This window comes from Antechinus flavipes, chromosome 1 (assembly GCF_016432865.1).
Source record: "Antechinus flavipes isolate AdamAnt ecotype Samford, QLD, Australia chromosome 1, AdamAnt_v2, whole genome shotgun sequence".
Taxonomy (NCBI): Eukaryota; Metazoa; Chordata; class Mammalia; order Dasyuromorphia; family Dasyuridae; genus Antechinus; species Antechinus flavipes.
Window position 1 is genome coordinate 456,952,032 of NC_067398.1, and position 23,483 is coordinate 456,975,514.

The 23,483-nt window shown below is 35.1% G+C and overlaps 1 protein-coding gene across 1 annotated transcript in view; it reads left to right on the forward strand.

Annotated features, from left to right (window-relative positions):
• Nucleotides 1-23,483, forward strand: part of ARMC1 (armadillo repeat containing 1) — an 81,963-nt gene that overhangs the window by 52,846 nt on the left and 5,634 nt on the right. Inside the window, exon 4 of the mRNA XM_051970115.1 lies at nucleotides 6,855-7,044. Within this exon, the coding sequence (XP_051826075.1) occupies nucleotides 6,855-7,044 (190 nt within the window). The remainder of the gene's footprint in view (nucleotides 1-6,854; nucleotides 7,045-23,483) is intronic.

Sequence of the window (23,483 nt, forward strand, 5' to 3'; positions counted from 1 at the left end):
ATATATCTATCTAGTGTGTCTTTGTACATATACTTATATATGTGTATATATATGTATATATATCAAAACAAGAACAGATATTATATATTGTCAGTTGCATGATGGTATACATGTGGTCAGCTAAGCAATATTACTTTTGAAAGTCCTACTTTCCTTGTAGTACCCACATCAAATATGTTATGGATTCATATTTATTACTAGTTTCATAAAAAATTTATTCATGTAATGAAATATTATTGTTCTATAACAAATGATGAGCAGACTGATGTCAGCAAGGCCTGGAAAGACTTTTGTGAACTGATACTGAATGAATTGAGCAGAACCAAGATAGCATTATACATAGTAACATCAAGATTATGTGTTGATCTACTGTGGTGGACTTTGCTTTTTTTAATAATCTGGTGATTCGAGGCAATTCCAATAGACTTATTGGTGCTTTTCTAGTGGCAGTTCAGAGAGTTGTGGGAATCCCCTTCTTTGATTGGAGGCGCAGATCCAACGTGAAAAGAATTCACAAACCTGGAAAGTTTGAATGGCAAAGGAAGTTTTATTGGCACTGAGAAATCTTTGCCAGGAAGGCAGACTTTCTGAATGGCAAAGCCCTGTTAGGGAAATAGAAGTTAGCATTGAGAAGAGAATGTCTTCACAGTGGGCAAGAGTCTTGGGTAGGCAGCTGTGCCAAGAGGAGAGAGAGGTCCCTTGATAGAAGCATAATTCCTACTTTGGACATCTGCAAAGATATGGAGTTTAGAATTGTCCTTTATAGGAGTGTGAGGTTAAAGCTCCCAGTTGATGAGAGAGCCAATGACCAGGCCTCTATCTTGGAGTTTCAAGCCACTCAATATCAGACCCAGACCTCCCAATTGAATGAAAATCACTTTGAAGGCTTCCTGAATGGGGATCCAGCTACCCAAAAGATTAATTGGTGGAGGGTGTGTGTGTGGGGGGTGATTTGCTTTAGAAAAGGCCCAGTTTGGAAAATGTCTTCTAGACTCTTTGGAGTCTGGGAGACCCTGAATCAAAGAGGACACAATTTCACAGTAATTATTTTGCAGGGGACACAGTTTCACCCCTGTCATTATGATGGAAAGTGTCATCCACATCCAGAGAGAGAACTATGGAGACTGAATATGGATCAAAGAATAGCATTTTTATCTTTTGTTATTATTGTTTGTTTGCTTGTTTTTTTCCTTTGTTGCACTTTTTTCCCCTTTCTGATTTTTTTTTTTTTTTGCTCATCATGACAAATATGGAAATATGTTTAGAAGAATTGCATATGTTTAACCTATATTATATTGCTTGCTGTCTTGGGTGGAGAAGTGGAAAAAGGAGAAAAATTTTGAACACAAGGTTTTGCAAAGTTGAATGTTGAAAACTATTTTTGCATGCATGTAGAAAAATAAAATACTATTAGTTTTTATTCATATGGAGAAATAGACATAAGTGTTTGTATTGAATTTCTTCACTATGGTTTTACCTCCACTGTATACCTCCCTGTATACACATTAGCTAGTCTAGCCCCCAATTTTTTTCCCTCACTTGTCTTACATGCCAGTTCTACCTCCTTTATATGTTCGTTTGGGGCTGTGATGGTATAATCTTAGTGTGGTAACTTCACTTTTCTTGATTTTGAAAAGATGATCATAAAAATCTTTATAGATCTCTTCTGTCTTCATCCATTTTCATTTAGTATTTTGAGAATGATTTTGCTTAGTTTGATCTTTAACACTTTCTTTAAGCTACTGAAACTTTGTACTGTTTCACTCTTTTAATGAGGTGATAGTGCTTACAATTACCTTATTTATAATTAATATTTTTAGAAGTTTGCTGTTGTAAACAGGGTTTCAAGGCCCATACCTCTAAGGGGATCTATGAATAGATTTCAAGATGTCAGTGACAGATTTATTTTCTTTTAACTTTAACTAAAGGATTTCCTTTGTATTCCTATTATTTTCTTTTATTTCTTTAAAAAGTGTTTGGAAAAAAAGGGGCTATGGGCTTTATCAAATTGCCAGATAGGTTCATGATACAGTAAAAGGTTAATTTCAAAGTAAATTGAACCCTCTGACTGCAGTATCTCTCTCTTTAGCAGGTCAGTCATAGAGTTTGCTGGTTACAAATATTTCTAGGCTTCTATGATCTCATTATGGCAGTAGATTTACATAAGTTATACTTCTTTATGAAATTATTGTAATTAGTACCAATGCCCTCTTCATCTAGTTGACATATATTTACTTCGATTGCAAATGAATACAAATATCAAGTCAGATTTGTTTTAATTGTATTTCTTTTCTTTTAAAAAATTCCAATGGTATTTTTCCAATTACATGTAAAGATAATTTTTAACCTTCAATTTTGTAGATTTTGAGTTCTTAAATTTCTTACCTTCTCTCTTCTGAAACAGTAATTTGATATAGGTAATACATATACAATCATTTTAACCATATTTCCATGTGGTGTTTTCTTAATATTTTTATTCAGCTCCAGAATATCTCTTACATATTTCTCCTTTTCTCTGTTCACATAACCATTGTGATAGATAGTCCCTCATCATCTCTTGCCTATATTTCTTCGCAGTATTCTCCTAATTTGGCTTCTTGACTTAAATCCTACACCACTCCAGTTCATCTCCCACAAGACTGCTAAAGTTATTTTTCTGATAAAGAGTTCTAACAGTGTCATCTCTTTCTCAGACTATTATAATGTCCTGATGGTTGGTCTCCTTGGGTCTCCCCCTACTTCTAATTAGCTGCTGAAGTGGTCTTCTAGAAGTACAAGTTTGAATATGTGGCTTCTTAGTATGTTTCCCTTTGTATTGACTTTCCCAAGTGCATCAAATGCTTCTATTCTTGTTTCCCTCTCTCCTCTAAGTTGCTCCCCTTAACCCTCTCTCCCATTTCTGCCTCTTACAGCTTTAAACTTCTTTAAAGACTCAATTTAATTGTTAAGGTCTCTATTCTTATTGAGATTGTTAAATCAAGTGAAGCAAATTAAGTACTTATAAATTGATATAAAATACATATCAATTAAATGCAAAGTAAATTGGATGGAGGCAAATTTGGCTGTCTTAGACTGAGTTGGCTGTTTGAAATGAACTTTGAAGGGAAAGGGATTTCAGAAGTCTCAGGTGGAAACATCATTCCTGATGTGAGTATTAAGCAATTATTGTATACCAGTCACTCTGCTCAGACTGGAGATAGAAAGGCAAAAACATAGTCCCTGCCCTCAAGAAGTTCACATTCTAATGGAAGACACAGAATTATACAAAAAATTATACATACAAAAGATAGGCAGTATAAATAAAAGTTAATCTTTCAAAAGGAATATATTAGCAGTGGTGGACAATGTGAACAAAGTTGAGAAAGGCTTTTTAATGAAAGTGGAATTTGAGCTGAGTCTTGAAAGAAATTAGAAAAACCAAGAGGCAGAGGTGAGAACAGAAAATATTACAGGCATGGGAGTGACAGCCAGCATAAAGGCAAAGAAATGGTAGATAAGAGTATGCTGTGACAGAAATGTAGTGCTGCTGAATTGTAGTATACATGGAGACGAGGGAATGAGAGAAACACTACAGAGTTAGGAAAGGGCCATGTTGTGAAGAGTCTTTTTTTTTTCCCTTAAAAAATTTTATTGAAATTTAAATAAAATTTACAAAATAAGAAAAAGCAATGGAAAAAAGACAGGAAAGGAAAGTAAAGCAAAACATTGTCATGTGCCCAGCAGAATATCAGGGAGGATTCAAAATATATAACATGAGTGTCCATCTTTGCTTCCTTAGAGATTGATTATTCTTTTGTTCTCTGCTGAATACTTTTTATTTTATTCTTTTCCTCCTCCCTTCCCCCCCTTCATATCCTCTACTGCAGAGCTGGCAGGGAAGTATTTGCTCTTCATATTGGTTAATCCTCAGCCTGAGATCTTTCTTTGAGTCTTCTTGAGTCGTCCTAGAAGGACTTCTTTCTGTCTAAAGTCTTCTTTGTTTTTATCCAGTCTTTGTTTACCCTTTATCATTTGTTCTGTTTGTGGGGGAAATGTGGAGAGCTTGAAATTTACTGACCTATTTCAATATCTTCCCAGAATCCTCTCTGTGAAATGCTTTCAAGGTCAAACACAACAATATTTTATATTTGATTCTGGAGCTGTTGGAATTATAAAGGTAAAAAGAGAGTAAATGGGAATTTTGGAAAAGAGGAGGGTATGGGGGAACAGTTAGTGATTTCTGTTTTGAATATATAGAGTTAATGCTATGGGACATCAAATTCAAGATATCCAATTAACAGTTGAAGATGAGAGCTCAAGAAAGAAGTTAGGGCTGGATAAATAAATTTGATCCATAGGAGTTGATGAGATCATTAAGTACTATAGTAATAGAAGAAGAGTTGGTCTAGGATTCAAATAGTTTTTTTTAGACTCAGTTCTCATTTTTCTTGGAAATGCACTAGTTAAACAACTTCTAGTAGCATCATGGGAAGAGTGGCAAGGTTTTAAATCTCTTGCTTCCTTGCATGACTTTAGTTCTTCAATTATAGCATAATTCTTACCACTGTAGTGAGAATCTTATTCATTCTCTTGAGAAGTAAATCTGTTAAGGAACTCTCCCTCTATGAAATTAATGCCCAATCTTGAACTTGGGATTAGCCACAATATGTAACCTTAAAGGCTGAAAATGATCATTCTTGGAATGGCAATCTTTGGCTTAATTGAGGAATGAACCAGAAAAAGATCGCCTATGTCCTATGCAATCAAGTTTTTTGCCTTTGTAACTCCAGTAGCTCCAGAATCAAATATAAAATACTGTTTGACCTACAAATGTGTATCCCAAGATAATACGTATGACCATACAATAAAACTAACTCTTTCCTTGGCCTTTCTAGGAAAATCTGTGAGTTATTATTCCATTTAACTGCAACTTCCATTTGTTTTTTCAAATATGTGGGAGAGCCAATACAAAGACAAAGGTAATAGGAATCCATTGAGATATATTAAATAGATGAGTAACATATTCTTGTTGAGTTCTAGAAGATCACTTTGGCAGTTGGTTGAAGGATAGACTGGAAATAGGGATAAACTTGAGGCAGGGAGACCAGCCATCAGCATATTCTAATAGTTCTGGGGAGAAATGACAAACAGGAGCGTGAGTGATAAAAAAGAAAGGTTAATACATAAATAATTATATATATAAAATAATACATATTTTATAGCAGTCCTTTTTGACATAGGAAAGAACTAGAAACAAAACAGATGTCAATTGACTAAGGAATGGTTAAACAAGTTTTGGTACACGAATATAATGGAATATTATTGTTCTGTGATAAATGATGACTGTGTTTGATTCCCAATGAAGGACTGAAGTTCCATTTGATGTGTTTGGGATATAGCATCAAATGATGAAGTTGTAGGCATCAAATGATGAGGTTGTAGACATCAAATGTTGGAGTTCAGTCATATGAAGAATTCACAATGCCCATTCTCTTTGGTAAAAGGTAGGTTTATTTAGAAGATGTTACAGACAAAATGAAGAGAAAACAATATACATGAATAAATATGAAACAGAATTGAGATAGCATATAACAATTAACAATAGAAAATACAAGCTCTGCATTGGGACTCACAATTAACCAGGAGAAAGGGAACACTTCTTGAATTGGAGTATGCCCTTGGCTGACAGGCCAGATCCATAGAGGAGTTTAGCTCCCTAAAAAGGTTAGGTATAAGAAAGAGAAAGACTACATGAAACATGGAGGGGAGGAGAGGGAGAGGAATGAGAGGAGAAACATTACGTGGCATGTAGGAAGGGATGAGGGGAAAGATACCAAGAGTCAGAATGCCATAGTAGACTGACCCAAAAGAGGTTCAGCAAAGATGGCGTGAACCATGGACAGATTTATAGGGGAAATTTAACCCCAGAAGGTATGACATAGCTCAGATTTCTGACTGAATGTAACAAGTTGGAGAAACCAGGTCCTCCACTGATGGTGGGACTACAGAATTGAACTGATCCCCATCGATGTCTTCCTGCTTGCCTTGGAGTAATTTTGTCAGTACTTCAGGCTTTCTCTGTCAACTCCACCTTGTTATTGGGGACCTTATCATCGTGAAGAATGGGGAAACTTAAAAGCTGATGATGCAAAGTAAATAAATCAGGAAAATAATATAAGTGATGACAACATCATTGTAGTTTGAAAGAATGAAAGAATCAAAACTTAATGCTGTAAAATTATGACCAAGCTTGGCCACAAAGAAGAGACAAATAAGGTACTCTTATCTTTTTTGTTATTATGGTAGACAATAGATGTGAAATCCTACATGTATAATGTTAGATTCTTTTCATTATGCTGGTTAATTTCACTGAACTATTTTTTCTTTTAAAGTTTTTGTTATAAGAAATAACTGGGAAAATAGATTAATTGGAAAATATGTGACTTAAAAATAAGATTAATACAATTTTATTTTCAAAGTTTCATTTCTTTTAAAAAATAATCATGAAGTCTTTTTTTTTTTTTTAATCCTATCCTAAATTTCCAAAGTTTGTTACAGATAGTAACTTGCTCTCTATCTTTTAATTCCACTATTAGGGGCAATATACCAGCTTGATTAGTTTGTAGGTCTGATTCAGAATAGCAAATCTTATTTTATCGTTCACTTCAACAAACATTAATAAGTGTTTATAATATAGGTGGCATTTTCTTTCCTTTATGTATTACTTTCCTGTTTATTATTGTGGAATATCACAGTATGTTTTCTGAATTAGATTAAACTGTTGGAAAGACTTCCCTTTAGCTGAAGGACAAAATCATGGTACTAATAAAATAAAACTAATATTTCACTAATACAAATTTATTTTTCTTTGTAAGGACAACAACTCCAGGAGAGACTAAACTTCTGGCTTCTGAAATCTATGACATCCTTCAGTCATCCAACATGGAAGATACTGGCAATGTCAATGAAATGAACTCTCGTAGAAGGAAAGCTCAGTTTTTTCTTGGAACTACAAACAAGCGTGCCAAAACAGTGGTTTTGCATATAGATGGCCTTGATGATTCTGTAAGTATCTTAAAAATACATGAATTACGAATAAAATTTCATTTTTTTTCATTCAAACTTATTGTTTTTTTTTTTTTTTTTTTTTGTTGTTGTTGTTGTTGCTTGTCTTTTTTGAAGAGGAACATGACATCAGGAAGGTGATTCCATGCTTTACAAGTTAATTAAATTTAAATGAGGGAGAGTTTGTACAATCACCATCTCCCTCTGTCCTCCAGAGCCATCTAGGTCCAATGACAAGATACAAATTGGGAGGACTGAAGATGGCCCTGGATACAGGATGACCTTTTTAAGTTAAGGTGTTTCCCAAGTCTCAGTTTGAGATAGTATCCATTCAGCGATTAAGACTAAGAAATGAGACAAAGAATGGTTTCTTTTACCTCATTTAAAAAAAATAGTAGTAGGCAGGGTTTCTACACTCAGTCTGAACTGTCAGAGTCCAAATAATGACCTATTGTTGACCAGTCAGTGACAGCCTAGGTGATTTGGGCTTTTAAGACAGGGTCCTTAAAAAAGAAATCTAGCTGTAAGTACAATTTGTGAGGTTTCAGCAATGAAAATTTATATTCCTCTGGGCAGAATATCTGCAGATAAGGATGTAATTCTCTATGTGGACAGGGAGAGGATGAAGAGAGAAAAGGAAGAAAGGAAAGGAAGGACTTACATTGCCTATTTGGAATTTACCCTTTGGATTCCCAGTGCTATGGCTACAGTTACTCATAGATGATTATTTTTCCTTCCTTGAAGAGAGGAGTATGACATCAAAAAGATGATGTTATGACTTGAGAATAAATTGGATTTAAGTGAAACAAGATTGTACTAATTTACTATCTTCACTCTGTTCTCTGGATCCAGCTGAGTGTGATGGAGTTTTGCCACCAAATGTTGAGGAAAGTGAGTTTTGGACCCTAAAATTGGAGTCTCAAACCAGTGTCATGAGGGTGTATCAAGAGAATTTGTAGACTTAGACCATCTCTGAATCCAGAGGCATAGATTTTATTATGCCAACAGTGGACTACAATCCATATCACTAATTTTTAATAATTAACAAGGGGAGGAAAAAGAGAGCTTAAGTTCCCTACTGAAACTCAAAGTTAAGGGGTGGGGTGGAGAAAGACAATGCATTGTCTAGTGGCAAGTTCCTAATGAAGCCTTGAGGCCCTAAAACAGGCTAAATTATTTAAAAAAAAAAAAAAATTTAGTGGGGGATTGTAATGCCTGCCTGCAACTAATTTTTTAACCTTTAATTCATTGGCTGAACTGAAAAACCATTGACCAATGGTCAGCAATGTTGTCTACTTTCTGTGAGTGAGGTCTCTTCCTAGAGCTTAGATGTAGGGTCTGACCTTTCCTGCCTTACAGCTCTCTGGGAATAGGGATCATGTGACTTCCTGCAGTTTAGGCCTAGGACCTGACCTAATCCATTTGATAGACTTTTTGAGAAATTTTTACTTGGTCCATTCAGGGGAAGTATAGCCTCTGGAGTTGACATTACAACTTGACTTTCTGATTAAACAGTAATTGGGATCATGATATTTTTTTCTATGTTACAAAATACCATTTAAAGAGATAATCTATTTTGTCTATGCTACAAAAGTTTCACTTAAAAGACAAAAAGCTATCAATTCTCCTTCCTGATTGCCTCCAGGAGCAGCTTGGACTATAAAATTCAGCTTTCTCATAGAGCTACTGCCCACTATCAAGAATATGTCCAGATCTAGAATTTTTTCCTTCACCCTTATCAAATACAATGGCAAGCTTATTATATACCAGTAAGGTAGCTTTAAATCTTCTTGATATTTTGTTAGAGAAACCATTTTATATTTATTGGTGTTTCAGTGCAGTAGGGGGAATGAGATATGGTAGGTGGAATTTCATTACACTTCATCCAAAAAGCATTTATTTATTAAGCATCTTATTTAACACAGTACAGTATTAAGGTCCTATGTGAAGCTTGCAAAAGTAAAAAATAATTCCTACCTCCAGGAATGTCATATCTGAATTGGAGAGACAATATGTCCATATAAAGGTGTATATATAAGATACAGACAGATTAACTGTGAAGTTGGAGGGGAGATGGGATACTAATAGTTGAGGAAATAAAGTAAGGGGCCTCATGTTGAAGGCAACTCTTAGTTTGAGTCTCGAAAAAAACTAGGGATTTCAAGAATGGAAGTTGGCATGGAATGCATTCCAGCAAAGGGGGAGAAGTTGTACAAAGATGGAAGATGAAGTACAGGAAAAAAGGAAATAAGTCCAATATGGCTAGATTGTAGACTGCACAAAAGGGAGTAATGTGTAAAAAGGCTGGAAAGATAGGAAGAAACAAAGTTATAAAAAAAGTATTTAGATGACTTACAGAAGAATTTATATTTGATCCTAGTGTTGAGGTGTTGGGGTCACAGACCAGTGTCTTGAGGTGTTTCAAAAGAATTTGCAAGCTTGATTCCAAATCAAGGGGAAAAATTTATTGTAATTGTAACTTGCTAAATTGAAGTGGGCTAAAGTCCAAAGATTTTAATAAGGAATCTGTAGAAAGGAGACTTATCATTGATAAACTAATTTTATGTCCTAGAGGCAGAACTGAGGAGTGATCTCAGGAATTTAGTTATCACTAACCAGTGTTGGAATCTTTACAAACTGCTAACTCATTAGAGTTGATAGATTATTGATCTGATCTTACAAGAAGATGTTTTGGGCCAGAACCTAAAACAAGGTACTAAGTAGAACTAATTGATACAATGCTTGTGTTCACACCTTTACTCTTTGGAGTTCACAAGTATGGGAGAGTCACAAAGTAAACTTTGTAACTTTGTGAATTCACACCTCCCTTGAAGCTCTTAGGGCCAGAGAGCACTATGGGAGAAAACCCATAATCCTACTCTCTGATATTTAAGAAGAAAGCAGAGGCCCAGTGAAGGGAGTTCAACTGAATTTAGATTGAGAGGGGAGCGTCAAGTGAATTCAGCCAGAAGCCCTCTCTGAGTGAGGAGTTTTACTTCGGAGCATTGACTGGGGTCGGAGAGGAACACTGGGAGATTGAGAGCCAGAAGCCCTCTCTCAGAGGCAAGACAGATTCAACTTGGTGCTGGCTCTGGAAGCTGAAGAAAGCAGAGGCAGAAGCAAAGGACAAAGCTGCAAGAGCTCTTAGAACCAAGGAGAGAGAGAGGCCTCTAAGAAAAGCTAACCGGGCTATATTGGAGATTGAGAGCCAGAAGCCCTCTCTCTGGGGCAAGAGAGATCCATTCCATTTTCCACTTGGCTGGCTGGAGGACTGAAGGACAAACCTTTGGATTTAGAAACATTCGGAGGGAGCTCTTGGAACCAAGCAAAGAGAAAGGCCTCTAAGCTAACCGGGTTATATTGGAGGCAATAAAAGATCTGAACTTTTATCACCTGTCTGCACTTTGAGGTGATTATTACTTTCAACTGCAACTAAGACTGCCTCCAGAAAACCTCCCTGAGAAACCTGCTTTCTCCCAGAGAGAATTATTATTTTAAAGAAGAAAAACACCACAGATCAGCAAACCTAGGACTATCCTAAACCAGACGACTTTCGAATCATTGAAAGACAAGATTGCCAGAACGATAGTTAGTGATCAGGTTCACTAATATATCTTCCCTGAAGTTTAAGGGAAGAAATATTCTTATATTCCTAGGCTAGAAGACTTACAATCATTGACAGAATAATAGCATTCTTAGATCAGAGGCTTGAGGATCACAGATTCTAAAGCCAGAAGATTTAGAAAACTGACAGATTGTTAGAAGCCTCCTAAGATCAGGGGACCTTAAAATTATTGCTCTCTTCCTCTAGAAGCTATATTCCGTCACTAGGAATGGAGTTTGAATACTGGGAGATATTGTAAGAATTGTACTTCAGGAAAGTCATTTTGCTGTCTGTGTAGAGGTTAGAATGGAGACTTGAAATAGGGAAACCAATTAAAAGGATGTTGCAATACTCTAAGAGAAGATGAAGGCCTGAACCAGAGTGGTGGCACAATGGAGAAAAGAGAATGTAAGTGAGAGATGTTAGAGAAATACAAATGATATTTGTGAGTTAATTTCTATGTGAAAATGAGGATTTGAGGATGATACATATCATAGTTGCAAACTTGGTAATGTTGGAATTAGAGGTATAGCCAGACTCCCCCTCTGGCCCAGGCCACCAAAATAATGGAGTTACAAATTCAGTTTTGGAAGGTATAGGATGTGTTACCCCAAAAGTATATTGGGATTATGGACCAGAGTCGTAAATTGTCTCAGAAAAAAAAAAAAAAAAACTTTCTCCAAATTGAGACAAAGGCTTTATTATGCTATTAACAGCTAAATCTGTAGGTTTTTTTTTTTTTTTTTTAAGCAAAGAAAGATTATAAGAATTAACTATGGACCTAAGAGACTTACCTGTAAGGGGAACATGCCTGTGGAAAGAGGAAGATTACATTATTGACTGTCAAGCTAAATTCCAAGAGAATTTAGCTGTTGTGATACTTGCCCCAAAAAGGAGGTGGGGAGGAGAGCATTACAATGGTGGGCTTGCCCTAAAAAGAAGAGTAAACGCGGTATGAATAGATGTTTTATAGGAGAATTATAGGGGGTGGCATGATATCTTGACTTTCTATGATTAGATATAGTAACTGGAGTTATGGTTTTGTTCATGCAAAGAATTTGGCTAAAACTTCTACCAGAAATATCCATCTGAGTGGGGCTGTTGTTTTTTGTTATTTGTTCTTATTCTCAAAGAGGATTATGACATCATAATGTGTAAAGTCTCTGGGGAGAAGGTGAAATAAAGGCAGGAACAAGATGAATATTGAGATGTTGAGACTGCCTTGAAAATACTAATAGGTTTGGGAAGGCCTGGGCACATTATGGCTGCCTTAACTAGGGTAACATGACAATCTGGGAAGCTAAGTTCCCATTAAGGTTATGCCAAGTAGACAATCTTGGGGAAACCATAAATTCCCAAGATGGGTGTTTTAGCACCTTAACAAAGTGTGGTGTTTTTCTTCTTTAAAATATAATATGATGGTTCTTAAAATATAATATGATGGTTCTCTCTGGGAGCAAGTTTCTTGGGGAGGTTTTCTGGAGGCAGCCTTAGTTTCAGTTAAAAATGTATCCAAATGCAGCCAGGTGATAAAAGTTCAAACCTTTTATTGCTTCCATCAAAATAGCCCAGTTACTTTTTCTTAGTGGCCTATCTTTCTGCTCCCTCTGAATGTCTCCAAATCCAAAGGTTTGTCCTTCAGCCTGCAGCCAGGTGGAAAATGGAACGAATCTCTCTTGCCTCCAAGAGAGGGCTTGTGGGCTTCTTCCTAGAATGCTCCTCTCCGACCCCTGGCAGTGTTCCAAAGTAACTAACTAACCGGAAGTTAAGAGTCTCTTTACATATGATCTCCCAAAGATTGACTCCTCCTTCTGGAGGCAGGGATTAAGGGAGGTGTGAATTCTGATATCTCTTACTAAACCATGAAATCTCCCAAAGGTATGAACTCCAACAAGTACTTAAATACTTTAGTGAGCTGGAGGATTTGCTAAGTACCATGCTAAATTAGCACTTTGTAAGGATTCCAACAACAAAGGAAGAGATTAAGTTGATTTTCAGAATTTATATTAGTCATTCCTCTTGTGGCTCTAGAAGAAAAAAGCATTTTGGTTAAGTAATGCTTCATTTTGTTCATTTTATGCCAATATTTATGGATATTTCTTTAAAGAGTTTTCTAATATTTAGGAAGTCTTTGTTAATTTCCTTGAATTGTGCAAAGAATCTTGAAGGTGTCCCTAAACTCCCCATTTTACAAATGACAAACTTGAGTTCCATAAAGGTTAAATGACTTGTTCCAAAATAGTTATTTAACCTTAGATGTTCTTATTGCTAGCATAACTATCACCAATACTAAAGATCACTTACCATAAAAAATTTCTCAGATTGATCCCTGTCTCTAGATAGAAATTAAACATGAATATAACCTTTGACTTACAGAAAATTTTGTTGATACCTGAGAATGTTTTGCCAGTAATTTATATATCTATAGAACAACTTTGGATCCTTCTTCCCCTGTTTTTCCAAATAATTTATATAATATTGGAATTCATTGCTTTTTAAGTTCACTTACAAATCCATCTGAGATTTTTTCTTAGGGATTTCTTTAATAACTTGTTCAATTTCTTTTTCTAAAATGGGACTGTTTAAGTAATTGATTTTTTCATCTATTGATCTGACAATCCAGATTTTGTATGTATTCATCCATTTTGCTTAGATTATCAGAATGTGATACTGAATGTGCAAAATAGCTCCTAATTATTGCTTTAATTTCCTCTTCATTGATGGTAAATTCAACCTTTTCACTTTGATATACTGGTAATTTGGTTTTCTTCTTTCCTTTTTCTAATCAAATTAACCAAAGATTTATCTATTTTTTTTTTTTTTTTCTTTCTTTCATAAAACCAACTTTTAGTTTTGGTTAGTAGTTCAATAATTTTTTTTCAATTTTATTAATCCTTTGATTTTCAGAATTTCTAATTTAATTGGCAGGTTTTAATTTATTCTTTTTTCTGGTTGCATATCCAGTTCATTGATCTTCTGGTTCTCTATTTTATTTATGTAAGCATCTAGAAATATAAAATTTCTCCCAAGAACTGCTTTGGCTCCATCCCATAAATTTTGGTATGTCGTCTCATTATTGTTATTCTCTTGAATGAAATTGGTTTTTTGCCTATGATTTGTTTGACCCATTCTTTAGGAATTAGGTTATTTAATTGGCTTTTAGTCTGTCTTTTCCTGAGCCTTTATTATATGCATCATGATGCATTTACTAAAAAGGATGCATTTGCTATTTCTGTTTTTCTGCATTTGATTGTGAGGTTTTTATGTCCTAATCCATGGTCAGTTTTTGTGTAGGTGTCATGTACTTCTGAGCAAAGAGGTATATTCGTTTCTGTCCTTTTTCAGTTTTCTCCAGAAGTCTATCATATCTAAATTTTCTAAGATTCTATTAACCTCCTTAATTTCTTTCTTGTTATTTTATCTTTGCATTTATCTAATTCTGCTAGGTTGAGATTATCCCATTAGTATAATTTTGCTCTCATTTCTTGCAATTCACTTAACTTCTCTAAGAATTTGGATACAAACCAAGTGTTATGCATTTATCTTTAGTGTTGATATATATTGATATTACTTCATTATCATTTTTTATTACTAAAGTTTTTCATTTTCAAAACATATGCACAGAAAATTTTTCAGCATTGATCTTTGCATAGCCTTGAGTTCCAAATTTTCCCCTTCTAAGCCTCACCTCTTTCCCTAGGTAGCAAGCAATCCAATATATGTTATACATGTTAAAATGTATGTTTATCAGGGACACTGTTACATTGTTGGTGGAATTGTGAACACATCCAGCCATTCTGGAGAGCAATTTGGAACTATGCTCAAAAAGTTATCAAACTGTGCATACCCTTTGATCCAGCAGTGTTTCTATTGGGCTTATACCCCAAAGAGACCTTAAAGAAGGGAAAAGGACCTGTATGTGCCAAAATGCTTGTGGCAGCCCTGTTTGTAGTGGCTAGAAGCTGGAAAATGAATGGATGCCCATCAATTGGAGAATGGTTGAGTAAATTGTGATATATGAACGTTATGGAATATTATTGTTCTGTAAGGAATGACCAGCAGGATGAATACAGAGAGGACTGGCGAGACTTACATGAACTGATGCTAAGTGAAATGAGCAGAACCAGGAGATCATTATATACCTCAACAATGATACTATTTGAGGATGTATTCTGATGGAAATGGATCTTTTCGATAAAGAGTGCTAATTCAGTTTCAATTTATCAAGGATGGACAGAAGCAGCTACACCCAAAGAAAGAACACTGGGAAATGAATATAAACTGCTTGCATTTTTGTTTTCCCGGGTTATTTATACCTTCTGAATCCAATTCTTCCTGTGCAACAAGAGAAATGTTCAGTTCTGCACACATATATTGTATCTAGGATATACTGTAACCTATTTAACATGAAAGGACTGCTTGCCATCTGGGGGAAGGGGATAGAGGGAGGGAGAAAAAAAATAAAATAAAATCCTAAAAGATAATGCTAAAAAAAAAAAAGTATGTTTATTCCAATATATGTAAGCAATTTGTACTATTAATCTTGCTGTACAAGAAAGATAGCCCAAAAAGGAAAGAAAATGAATAAGAAAACAAAATGCAAGCGAACAACAACAAAAAGAGTGAGAATGTTATGTTGTGATCCACACTCAGTTTCTGCAGTCCTCTTTCTGGGTGTAGATAGCTCTCTTCATCACAAGATCATTGAAACTGGCCTCAATTGTTGCCATGTACAATGATCTCCTGGTTTTGCTCACTTTACTCAGCATCAGTTCATGTAAGTCTCTCCAGGCCTTTCTAAAATCATTCTCCTGATCATTTTTATAGAACAGTAATATTCTATAACTTTCATATATGATCACTTATCCAGCTATTCTCCAACTGATGAGCATCCACTCAGTTTCCAGTTGCTTGCCACTACAAAAAGAGCTGCCACAAACATTTTTGCACATGTAGGTCCTTTTCTCTCCTTTAAGATCGCTTTTGGATTACAAGCTCAGTAGAGACATAGCTGGATCAAATCCACAGTTTGTGCACAGTTTGATAACTTTTTGAGCATAGTTCCAAATTGCTCTCCAGAATGATTGGATTCTTTCACAACTTCACACAAGTGTATCAGTGTCCCAGTTTTCCCACATCCCCTCCAACATTCATCATTATCTTTTCCTGTCATCTTAGCCAATCTGAGAGGTATGTAATGGTACCTCAGAGTTGTCTTAATTTGTGTTTCTCTGATCAATGGTGATTTAAAGCACCTTTTCCTATGACTAGAAATGGTTTTAATTTCTTCATCTTAAAATTATCTGTTTATATCCTTTGACTATTTATCAATTGGAGAATGGCTTGAATTCTTATAAATTTGAGTCAATTCTGTATATATTTTAGAAATGAGGCCTTTATCAGAACCCTTAAGTGTAAAAATGTTTTCCCAGTTTATTGCTTCCCTTCTAATCTTGTCTGCAATTAGTTTTGTTTGTACAAAAACTTATTAACTTAATATAATCAAAATTATCTATTTGGTGTTCATTTATGAGTTCCAATTCTTTTTTGGCCACATATTCCTTCTCCATAGATCTGAGAGGTAAACTATCCTATGTTTTTCTAATTTATATATAATCTCATTATTTATGTCTAGATCATGAAACCATTTTGACCTTATCTTGGTATATAGTGTTTTAAGTGGTCAGTGCCTAGTTTCTGCCATACTAGTTTTCAATTTTGCCAGCAGTTTTTGTCAAATAGTAAGTTCTTATCTCAAAAGCAGGGGTCTTGTTTGTCAAACACTAGATTGCTATAGTTATTGACTAATTACTTCATTATCTGTGGTAATCTTTAGCAAAAGATGTAGTTTGCTTCCTTATCTCTAAAAAAAATTTTTTTTTGCTTGATTTGAAATCAGGAATGCTACCTCTGCTTTTTTTTTTTTTTTAAATTATTTTTTAAAACTTCAGTTGAAGCATAATAGATTCTGCTCTAGTCTTTTACCTTTACTCTGTGGGTATTTCTGTGCTTCAAATGTGTTTCTTGTTAAAAAGAAAACAAATTCCAAAAATATGTAGAATTCTGGCATTTAATCCATTCTGTTATCCACTTCCATTTTATGGGAGAATTCATCTTATTCATATTCACAGTTAAAATTATTAATTCTGTATTTCCTATTATTCTGTTTTTTGTAAATTATACTTTTTTCTGTCCTTTACCTTTTCTTTCCTCACAAGCGTTGTGCTTCTGCCCACTACCTCCCTCAATATGCTTTCCCTTTTTTCAGTCCATGCCCTCCTTTCTTATTCTTTCTTCTTCTACTGTTGCCTTCCTTTCTATTGGCCTTTCCCTTTCCTTTTCTCTTTCCCCTTCTAGTTCTCTAAAGGGTGAGATACATTTCTATACCAGACAAAGTATGTCTGATATTCTCTGAGCCGAATCTCTTCCCTTCTTTCCCTCTATTGTAAGGTCTTTTGCTCCTCTTCATGCGACATATTTCCTCCCATTTTACCTCCCATTTCCTCATCTCCCAGTACAGTCCCTTTTTCATCCCTAATTTCTTTTTCATATCATCATATTAAAGATAATTAATAACTTCCTCATTTTTACCTACCCTGACAAAGAAGTATTTCCCAGGAATTTCACATTGTCTTTCCAGCTAGGGATGTAAACATTTTAACATTAAAAAAAATTTTTTTCCCTTACATTTTTATGCTTCTCTTGAATCTTGTATTTGAAGATCAGATTTTCTGTTTAGCTTTAATCCTTTCATTAGAAGTAATTGAAAACACCCTATTTCATTGAATATCCATCTTTTCCCCAGAAAGATAAATCTTAATTTTGTTGAGTAGTTGATTTTTGCTTTTAGTCCCAAGTTTCTTTGCCTTCCAAAATAATATATTTCAAGCCATCCATTCCTTTAATGTGGAAACTTCTTGGTCTTGGGTAATCCTGATTATAGCTCTTCAATCTTTGAATTGTTTCTTTCTGGCTGCTTGCAATATTTTCTCCTTGACTGATAATTCTGGAATTTAGCTACTATGTTCCTTAGAACTTTCACTTTATGGATAAGTGGACTCTTATAGTCAGTCACTGTTTTACCCTTTTCGTCGAGGATCAGGGCAGTTTTTCTGGATAAATATATATATATATATTTTAGTGTGGCAATTGGGGTTAAGTGACTTACCCTAGGTCTCACAGTGTTAGTAATGTTAAGTGTCTGAGGTTGGGTTTGAACTCGGGACCATTGCTCTAGCTGTGCCATCTAGTTGCCCCTTGTATGATTTTTTTGAAAGATGTTGTTGTCTAGGTTGTTGTCCGTGTCCCATCCCGTCCTACCCCTCCCTCCATCCTCCCCTCCCCCCGTGCCCATTGTGGCTTTCAGGTATTCCAATAATTCTTAAATTGTCTTACCTGGATCTGTATTCCAGGTCACTTGTTTTTCCAATGAGGTAGTTTACATTTTCTTCTACTTTTTTCATTATTTTGTTTTTATTTCATTATTTTTTGATATCTCGTTGAATCATTCATTTCCATTTGTCCCATTGTAATTTTTAGTGAATTATTTTCTTTAGTTAGGTTCAGTTGGGGTTAACACAGGGTCACACAGCTAGGAAGTGTTAAATGTCTGAAATCAAATTTGAACTCAGGATTACCCAAGACCAAGAAGTTTCCACAGGAAGTCCTCCTGACTTGAAGGTTGGTGCTCTATCCACTGCGCTACCTAGTTGCCCCCAACCAATTGTACTTTTAAAGTTGTTTTGTTTGGTGAATTTTTTTCTTCTTACATTTTGCCAAATTTATTTTTTTAAGGAATTGTTTTCTTCAGTCAAGTTGGTGGGTTTTTTCTCCAAACTATCATAACTCCTGCATTGCTCCCATTCTTCTTGCCCCTCATTATTCATTTATCTCTCTTTTAAGATCCTTTTTAAGTTGGAGACTATCCTTTGCTGTCCTCTTCTGGGTTTATTTTCTGATTTGTCTCTGTTGTAGCTTACTATAGTCAGAGCCCTGTTTTGTTTTTTGTTCATTTTTAAAGATTGAGGTCTGCTTCTAGGGCACTGAGGAGATTGTCCCAAGCTTTCTTAGCAAGGTAACAGCAGCCTCTCATTGACTGTACTGGGGCCAGTAGTGCTATAGGCTTCTCCACTGTGCTGGGTGGGCCTAGCCAAGTCCTGCTTGTTAAGTTTATCTTCTAGTTTTTTGATGGTCTTACACATGTTCTGCTGAATCAGGACAACCACACTGCTGAAATTTGCCTAAGAGCCTAAGGTTCTCCATGCTGGACTTCCTTGCACTGTGCTTGCTTGTGCTCTGGGTCCTGTTCCCCCATGCTCAATTATAGCACATCTTTCCTGAAATCCTTCCAAGATATCTTAGGCTGGAAAATTATTATACTCTGAATATTTGTGGATTCTGTCACTCCAAAATCCATTCACAGGTTTGATTTACTGTTGATTCTGAGCAAAGCTGGAGAGAGCTCAGGCAATGTCTTGTCTACTGTCTGTCATCTTGACTCCACCCCTGACATTTTCCCTGATAATCATAACCTTTACCCTTCTTCAAAACAGATTATATATCAAAAGAGAAACCAACTTTAACTTTTTTCATGACCTTGAACACCAGGAAACTAAACTATGAACTAATATCAGACAGCGTTCTCCCCCCTATCATCCACCATCTTCTTGGTTTAAAAAAAAAAAGAGAGAGAGGCTGCTTTTTTTTTTTTATTAACCTTTAGCTGACCTCATGCTCTTGCAACAAATCATAATCCCACATTCTAGCCTCTTTCATCTCTTATCTCTTTTCTTTTTTTTTTTTTTTTTTTTTTTCTTTAGGATATACTATGACCTATTTAACATCCTTCACCTCTTTTTAATGCTGTGAAGATCTGAACTCAAAAGTTGAGAAATTTGCTGAGGCTTGATATGCTAGTTCATATGTGCTGCAACAGAATTCTGTAGGAGAATAGAGGATCAGAAAGAATGAAAGGGACATGTATTTGGACTTATAATTAGAACCCAACTTTATGCCCAGACTAACTATTTCCTCCCATTGTCAACAGACATCCAAGTTGCTGAAGGCAGAAATTTGCCAGGAGTATATAGCTCTGGTGTAGCAGACCTCTGTACTGCAGGATAAAAATACTGAGGAATAGACTGTGTGTGTGCATGGACTTGCTTGTTCCTCTGTGTGACTCAGTAAAGCCTGAAGGAAAGAGCTCAGCATCCAGTGGCCAATTTTTCCCCCTACTTCCCTAAAAAACCCTCTAGGGTCAGAGAGCTAATATGGGAGAAAGTTAGCTAAGATACTCCTAGAAAAACTACTATCAGAATGGAATGTGAGAATTAGAAAGTGAGTACTAGAGGAAAATAAAATAAAGGAGGAGCCCCCCAAAACGACTAAGAATAAAGAGGAATTGATGAATATCTTGGGAGGAAAAAAATTTCAAACACTTGGAAGTATAAACAGATAAACCAACAGAGAAGACATCAACAGAAGAAAGAAATACGACCTTTAATCCTAGTAAACAAGTTTTGGCTTCTGTGAATATTTATTACAAAGAAAAATGATTGAATATCTAATGAAACAGGAGGCCCTGTGGATTTTGAGGAAAGTATGGAATGACCACATATCCTTTTCCTGGTTGGTTTAAAAGAGAAATCAAAATTGTAATAATAAGATTTATGCTTACCCGGCAGAAATAACTGAAAAAATAGACAAATTTAAATGTGTGATAGTAAATCTTGCCAAAAAACAAGAGGTATTGATTGGGAATGCAAGTACTTAGAAGTGGGGGGATACTTGGAAGAGGAGAAGCTTAAATGTACTCTTTATGAAAATAAAAACACACTGATCTTGGAAGACAGGATGGGTAGAAGCTAGGATTACTCAAGAATTTCCCAAGAGAATGAATATAAATAAAAAAAACTTGAATACTATAATGCAAGAAATAATAGAAAAAAATTTCCCAAGCTTCTTTTCTTTTTCAATTAATAGTATTTTTTTTTTTCAAATAAATTCTTGTAAAGAGTTTTCAACATTTATTTTTGTAAGACTTTGTGTTCCATTTTTTTTCTTCCTTCCTGCCTTACCCTTTCCCTCCCCAGAACAGCCGGCAACTTGATAAAAATCAAACATGTGCAATCCTTTTAAACATATTTCCATATTTGTTCTGTTGTACAAGAAAAATCAGACCAAAGGGGAAAAGAGAAAGAAAAATAAGTGCCCATTTTCCCCCCAAGATGAAAATACTATGCTTCAATCTATAGTTCTCTCTCTGGATTAGTTTTGCCCAGAATTTCTTAATACAGAAAAGGAAATGTCTGTCTATTGAAAGAATATATAGAGAGGTGGACCTTGGGAAGTTAAGAGCCAATACTGGGGACATTTCTTTAATATGTGAATCCTTTTTTTCATGGGAGTATATATGGGGAAAACGTGACTCCTGTGGTTTCTCAGGAAGAGAAGAGATTGCAAGAAAATATATAAGAAGGGTAGATGAAAAGGATGAAAAAAGTGGAGAGACTTTAATTACTTTTAATGGAGGAAGGGTTCCACTCAATACTTTTGTGGGTCCAGAGAGATGTTTTTTGAAGGGACATGAGGATCTTATACAATGTTGTGTGGGGATTTAGTGCTTTAATAAACTACTAATTCTTCCTCTAGAGTTGGGAACAAGCTCCTGGGGACAGTTGTAGCCTGGAGGATTTGAGGTTGTGGACTCCAAGAGGTGGTAAATAGGAAAGTAAAATGACTAAGTAGAGATATATTTCAGAGGTGGCTGCATTATGAGAAATGGGGATGAGGTGGGGTTATCCTGCCATTGCTCTGTTTGTCACCTTCTGGGATTGGTATTTTCTTAGAGTATTTGTGTAAAACTATTCTTAACAATTTCTTGAAAGGCAGTTAAATGTGTATTGTACAAGGCCAATTGAATGAAATGACTGTAGACAATATGAGGTATGAGACAAGTGCATCTGAATCCCTTTTTATTTTTCCATATTCCAACCACTGAAAGTTCTTTGTTTGAATTTTAAATGTAAGTAGTAAGTTATTCTGTACTATCTCTTTAAAGAAGTATGTTAATATATCCAAGTAGTTAATATAGCAGAAGTATAAACCTCAGTGTCTGGAACACAACCTATGTGCTTTTTGCAAGTCATTAAGGCTATTTAACAAGAAATTTTTGTGTTTGACTAAATTTAGTTTGTGTGTTAACCTTCAACCTGATTTAGCCCTTTCCAGATGCTTTTACTGGGTTGTGGCCACTGTGCTTGCTACAATTTTGAGGAGCTCATAGGTTGGTGAAAGGTGGACATGAGAGGTGGATTTGAGCAGGAAAAGGACTCAACAAGCCCTCACACCAGAGGAGCTAGTCCTTCCTGGACATCCCAAGGGTAACCAACAGGCCTCAAACCTGGAGGTGAGATAGGGCAATATTTTTCTCAAGCATGGCAGGTGTGTAAAGATTTTCTCTGCAGAAGCATGGATGAGAACACTTTATTCCATCAGCCATGAAGGCACCAGAAGCAGTTGCTTGCTTTGCAGCACTTAAGAACTTGGTCAGACATTTAAATACCAAGCTCATCCACTACATCCTAGGCCACCATCAGTTTTTTAAAATTTTGTCTTGCCATTGAATTTCCATGATTCTGGAGGGAGAGTAAGGCTAATAACTTTGTGCAACTCTGCCTCACATATTCAATTCGCATGAAAATTAAGACATCACCCTGTGATATTGTTCCTCTTCAAAATGAATGACAACATATAGCTTATGTATATGTTGATATAGCTCAACTTAGAAAATAATGATTATTTGCAATGGCAATTAAATAGAAGATAAGTGGTAACATACTTTGAAAAATGCATAATAAGAAATAAGAGTAACTATATAGACAACATCTCCCTATTAGTGTATTACAATCCCAACAATGAGAAAATTTAGTAATCCAACCGAAATATTTGGGTGTCCATATATCCACATTGATTAATTGAATGGCATTATTATGTTCTAAATTATATATATTTGTTAGCCTCCTATGAGCTTGAAAGTTTCTTGAGGTCAAAGTCTTATTCACGTTGGTATTCTTTATAACATTCAGCATAATACCTTAAATGTAATAGACTCTCTAAACATATATTTTTAAGTTGGCATTTGTACAAGTTAGTACTATCACTTAATTCTTGGTATTTCATTTTAAAATAAAGCCAAAATGGCTTGTAACATCCATTTATCTAAGAAGATAGTTGATTTAGAAAAAGTATTCTATGTAAATAAAATGATGTAAAATTGCTATAAATAATAAATTATCACATATGAAAAAGATAAATAGTTTTAATATGGGTTAGCCTATTCTTATTAATTGTGATCATCCTCAGATTTAAGGTAGCATAGAAAATATTTAGGCATTTTTATAACATTTATCAAAGAAACCTATTTTTGCTTTTGAATTTAACAGTTAAAATATATATTGTATGAGTTGTATGTTGTTTGTATTAACTTATCATTGATAAAGATAAAAAGCAGACAAGTTTTGTGAAATGGAGTTTATTAGGTATTATTTATCTAAATCAAAGTAGAATGTCGATATTAGCTCTCAGCCTTAGGAAATATCAAACTTATGAGAGTTTAGTATTATTCAGGAGTAAGAAACTTTGAAAGTAGTGAATAACTGAGAAGCTTTACTAAATCCAATAAGGTAGTAACTAAGTAGTGTCTGTCAACAAACCTGTCTTTAAAGTGAGACAAGTTATGATCAAAGTTCGAAGTTCCATGTTGCCAAAGGAACAAGTAGGCATATGACTATACATCTTGGTTTTCTTTCCCTTTGTAAAAAAATAAAACAAACAA